General features: G+C 48.3%; 1 protein-coding gene across 1 annotated transcript; it reads right to left on the bottom strand.

Annotated features, from left to right (window-relative positions):
• Positions 1 to 876: 876 nt before the first annotated feature.
• On the bottom strand, positions 877 to 1,453 carry LOC101660056 (cofilin-1-like). The gene has a single exon (XM_045286078.1). It carries the CDS (start codon positions 1,375 to 1,377, stop codon positions 877 to 879), a length of 501 nt encoding a protein of 166 aa, XP_045142013.1. The 5' UTR covers positions 1,378 to 1,453.
• Positions 1,454 to 5,689: the final 4,236 nt, after the last annotated feature.

Here is a 5,689-nt window from a genome sequence, read left to right as displayed (position 1 = left end):
ACATAAGGGTCCGCACCAAAAAAAAAAAGTTGCTGAATTAATTACTTCAGAAACCCTGAAAAATAGAAAATTTGTAGAAAATCTTTGATTTTTTTGGCTTTCCTTGGGGGGAAAACTTTTAGAAAACAACAATTTAGTGGGGGGGGGGGAGACTAATGGATTGTGAACACTTTAAAACAAGCTGTAGCCAATGTCAAGATCGGAATAAATGACAATCTCTCCATGTTTTGGAGCCAGACTACTGGAATATTGAAAAAGTCCTAGTTCCATGGGAAGCAGCTGAAGAACAATTGGTGGCATTTAATGAACTTTTAAATTACCAACTTGATATTAATGATTATTGATATTTCATGGAAAACATTCTAAAAATTATGCAATTCCTGACAGTGTTCAAAGAGCTAAAGATATTGGCAGAACAATTGCTGTAATTCCAGCAGAAGTGGAAAGGGTTTTTCCAAAGATGAACAAAATATGTTCAGAGAAGAGAAGTCGCCTTTTTCTAACTTTTTTTTGTCTTCTTTTTTTTTTAATTGAAGGTTCCTTGTAGGCCCAAACAAGTGGCTGTCCATGACCGGGGGCGGGAGCAGTCGGAGTGGGGAGGGTCATCTTAATTCTCCACTTATACACAGTACTAAATGAACAAGCACAGACTCACTACTGCAGTTAGAAGTTGGCAGCCTGGACAAAGGGGGGTGGGGAGTGGTTGTTAAAAAAAATACAGCCCCCTTCCCCAACTGTGGTGCCTGGGGGTGGGGGGGAACTTGGTCTGTTTCAACAGAGGAATCAAAGATCAGAAGCCATTTGGGAAGGGGGCAGCCTGCAGGCCCCGCAGGCAGGTCTGGGGCTGCCGAATGCTCCTAGCAGGGGTGGAGGGGCTCACAAGGGCTTGCCCTCCAGGGAGATGACGGCGCTGCCCGCCAGCTTCTCGGCCAGGGTGCGGCGGTCCTTAACCTCCTCGTAGCAGTTTGCTTGTAATTCCTGTTTGATTCCTGTCAGCTTCTTCTTGATGGCATCCCTGGAGCTGGCACAGATCATTTTGCTCTTACGGGGTGCACACTCGGGGGCCCAGATGATGAACACCAGGTCCTCCTTCTTGCTCTCCTTGGTCTCGTAGGTGGCGTCGCACAGAGCGTAGCGGCAGTCCTTGTCAGGCAGCATCTTGACAAAGGTGGCGTAGGGGTCGTCCACAGTCTGGCCCACATCCCCAACCAGGATCTCCTTGCCCTCCTCCAGGATGATGTTCTTCTTGTCCTTGCTCAGGCAGAAGAGCACCGCCTTCTTGCGCTTCTTGACCTCCTCCGGTGTCGAGGATTTGCGCACCTTCATGTCATTGAACACCCTGATGACACCATCGGAGACAGCCACACCAGAGGCCATGTTTCCGGGCGCGAGAAGAGTATGGCAAAGAGAGGCTGAGAAGATGGGAGCCGCTGCAGCTGCTGCCGGGACCCGACTGAACCACCTTTTTCTAATTTATCAAACACAACGACTATCGCCTAACAAAATAGGATCCTCCTCCTATAGTGAAAAGATGGTTAAGGATAAATCACACAGCTGGTGATGCTCAGATAAAGGTCAAGAATATTGCAAGTGAGGATGTCAATCAAGAAGCAATATGATCTTGAACCATTTTTAATTAAAATATCTTAAATAACAGTTTTATTGTTCTTGTCAAGTATTATTTAATATTTTTCATTCTTTTCAAACTCTTTCTTACAACAAAATCTAGTTTTGTGTACCTCTTTCATTGTTCTTATTTAAGTATTAGCTGTATGAAACAATAGCCCTGGTGGTGTGGTGGTTATACATAAGGTCAGCAGTTCAAAACCACCAGCCATCTGCATAGGAGAAAGACAGGGATTCCTACAGTCCAGAAACTCACAGGGCCAGTTCTACTCTATCCGACAGGGTCGCTGTGAGTCACTCGATAGCAGTGAACATGGAGGTTGGTATGAAATAATAAACTACCTGCCTGTATATCAGTTTTTTGTACTTAAAATGAACATGGGGGCCAGGGACAGATTGTTAAATTATTCAAATCCCAAGGAAAGGTAGAAAGATTGGGGATAAAAGGAGTTGTCTCCATCCAATGCCTACGCTAAACAAAACGTAGCTGGCCATGCCACAATCAAGGGGTTGGAAAGAAATCAGGCACACCTTAGACACCTATGGGGCTAATCCAAAGCTGGGCGCGCACAGACCAAGGTCACCCAGACACAGGTGAAAGTCAACCTGGGCACACACTAGGCGACATCACGTCACAGGTGCCCCTGGACTTAGCCACTTAGAATGGCCAGTACCCTCAGCCATGCGATGGGCACAGGAGGGAATTGATAGCACACTGAGGGCAGGCCACTCTCGCTCTTTTCAGGTCGGAGGGTGGAATCTCTCCGGTGTGCACTGTGCACACACGCACACCCTCTCTGTTCCTTCTTCTTCTTTCTTCTTCTTCTTTTGGTTCCAGGACTCCTCTTTTGGTTCTGTGGACTCCTCTTAACGGCCATTTTTCCGTGTGGTTTTTCACACTCTCCTGAAGTGGCCATTTTCAGCTTCGAACTCTCTCACGGCCCGCCATGTGGCCTTGCATGCTTTCCAGAGAGTTTGAAGCTGAAAATGGACCTGAAGGAGCCACGTGGAGACCAATGCCGGCCCTGGGATCCTTCCATCATCTCTGGACCCACAAGACTGTCCACCCATTGACCTATGATCTTCCTGCATTCGGCATCATTACATGGGTTTCGTGAGTCTGAAAAGGAAGTTACAGATTGGTATGGGACATATGGGCTAATATCGGACTTATGGAGTTGATCTAGACTGGGCTGAGATGTCTTCTTTATGTATAATTATTCTTTGTATAAAGCTCTTTCTTATACACATATGAATGTCTATGAATGTGTTTCTCTAGTCAACCCAGACTAACACAATAGCAAATGTGGTAACACAAGGAAAGGATTAACGCTGGGCTGGGGACATAGCGTATACTAGTAGTTCATCGAAGATTTGGCAGCGTCGTGCATTGGCTCAGGAAATTGACTCCAAAACTAGATCCTTTTGGTTAAAAGCCCATCTCCACGCTTACAAGCCGGGTGCCCTTGTTCCAGTTAGTTGGTGTCCCCTGGCTCAACTCGCCTCCTTGGAATGCGGCTAATAGTAGTCACTTGCTCCTGGAGTGGTTCTGCACTGGGATGCTAACCACAAGATCAGCACTTCGAAACCACTAGTCACTCCTCCTGAGAAAGATGGGGCTTTTTAGCCCTGTAAAGAGTTGCAGTCTCTGGAACTCACAGGGACAGTCCTACCCTGTCCCATAGGGTCACTGTGAGTCGACATCAACTCCACAGCAGTGCGTGTGGAGTTGGGACTCATCAGATGGTTCTGGACAGAGCTTTTAATAGTGCCTAGCACATCAAAAGTACTTGGTAAGTTTTAGCTGTTTTAATGAACTAGATAAAGATGCTGATTAAAGAAAGGAGCAGCCTTTGGGATCCTGTCTTCCGGTCCCCTTTTCTTTTTCTCCTTGTTCTTTTAGTTAGTCCCACCTGCCCTGTAAAACCTCAGCCAAGGATCCCTGTAACTTCTGCCATCTCTGCTAGGGCAGTGGAAAGACAGGCCCGTACTTGTTTGGACTGGTGGTAGTTCATCTTGGTGATGGAATAATGTGGCTTGCAAATCCTTTGAGACTCCTAACATTCAGAGACGGGGCCTGAGTTCCCTGCCTTTGACCCTCAACTGGCCTTGGTGAATTGCTTGACTCATAGAACCTGGCAAAAATGAAGTCTTGAGACTTCCAAGTCTAAATCATAAGCAGCTTTCATCTCCTGCCTGGACCTCTTAGAATGCCTGCTCTTGAGAGCCCCCATTCAGATCCTAGCGGCTGGGCTATGAGAAGCCCAAGATACACACAGAGGCCACACATTCCAGTCTATATCCCCAGTTGAGCTCCCAGACAGCCAGCCTCGACTGCCACCCATGGGACAAGGCCATTCTGGACATCCAGCCCAGTCAGGCCTTCGATGACTGCAGCCCATCCGCCCTCTGCATGCAACTGCATCAGAGAAACCAGGCTAGAACTGCACGGCCAAGTCCAGTCAGCACACTGAACCATGAGAGATGATACAAAATTAGTCTTTCAAATCACTTAAGTTTGGGATGGTTCCTTACAGCAAAAACAAACAACCACTAGAGCAGTGTCCAGTTTGGGACAGGCTGTCAGTTCTCCTGATTATCCTCCCATTTGTCCTTAGACCATCCCTTCTTACCTTTCTAAACCTTTTAGCTCTCACCTCCTGTCCCCTCCCTTGGTAGCAGTGCCTTTCATGTGACTGGCAATAGAGAGGGGTTTGATAAAGGATCAGGAGGACGGGTTGGTAAAAGGGTCAGCAAGAGGTCTAGAAACCCAAAAGGTGTAGTGAGACTGGGGTGGAGAGGGAGCAGCATCCAAGGAGGCGCCAGGCATTGCTGCATCCCCCCTCCCCCCTGGCCCGAGCATCCACCATTCATTCCAAGCACTGGCTGAGTGTTCTTGACCCTGCCACCCTTGGCCATATGCTTCTCTCTGGGCCCACCAGTTCACTCCATAATTTTCTCCTCTTCATTGATGCATCTTACTGCGTCCCAACAGTCCTCATTCCTGACACACATACGTGCCCCCACATGGCCCCGTCTCAAGCCAGTGGCATGCCCAAATGTGGTTGTGAGACTTCGGCCTCAGTTGAGTATCCCGGACCAAATTCCTCAAAGCAAGAACTGAGGCCAGATGTCCCTTGGCGCTCAGAAGGCAGGCAGGCGTATGCTGATGTGGAGGGTTTCCCAAGAGGAAGAACAGATGGACAAACCAGGGGCCTAGAGATGAGAGGACCTGCATCTTAGAATGCCCCTCCCCTCCTCCCCCGCTTATTGACTGTAGGGTGCTTTGAGCAATCCACTCCTCTTTCCTGTGGTATAAAATGAAATCGTCCCATCTGCGGGATGTCCCTCAGTAGGCGTTCCAAAATCTGAGAGGAGGGAGATAGGACAAACGTAGAAAAGAACCTTCGGACAACCCTATCCAATGGGGACTGGTATGATCCTCGCTGTACAGTTGGGGAAAGCAAGGCTCAGTAAGATGAAGTTCATGCCCAAACTCACACGGTAAGTCACTCAGTTGGGACCTGAACATGAATCCCTAGACCATCAAAGCCTGTGATCTGAGTGGGTTTCCATGCCTCTTGCTAAGCCACCATCTGTGAGGTCAGAAGGAAAAAGCAATATGAAAGGGAAAGGGCTGGTCAAGGCTGGGATGCTACGGTTGTTAGGTGCCGTCGATTTGCTTCCGACTCACAGCGACCCTGTGTACAACAGAAGGAAACGCCGCCCAGCCCTGCGCCGTCCTCACAATCGGTCCTAGCTTAGAGCCCATTGTTGCAGCCACTGTGCCAATCCATCTCACCAAGCGCCTGCCTCTTCTTCACTACCCCTCCACTTGGCCAAACAGGATGTCCTTCTCCGGGGGCTACAGTATTCCAGCTCTACATCTTATTCTCGTCTCTGTGTCTGAGTCTAGCATTTTACTCAATTGGGAATGTCAGCATGTGGGTGACCTGGTAAGTGACCATGAACTGGTTATAAACCAAATGAGAAAGAACTGCTCACTATGATATCCAACCCGTCCCACCCCCCCATGGAACAATTTCATGATATTATATCTTCC

This window comes from Echinops telfairi, unplaced genomic scaffold (assembly GCF_000313985.2).
Source record: "Echinops telfairi isolate 266 unplaced genomic scaffold, ASM31398v2 ScPeMD7_5;HRSCAF=22, whole genome shotgun sequence".
In the NCBI taxonomy this organism is placed as follows: Eukaryota; Metazoa; Chordata; class Mammalia; order Afrosoricida; family Tenrecidae; genus Echinops; species Echinops telfairi.
Note: the sequence above shows the minus strand (reverse complement) of the source record. Positions and strands in the feature narration are given on the sequence as shown.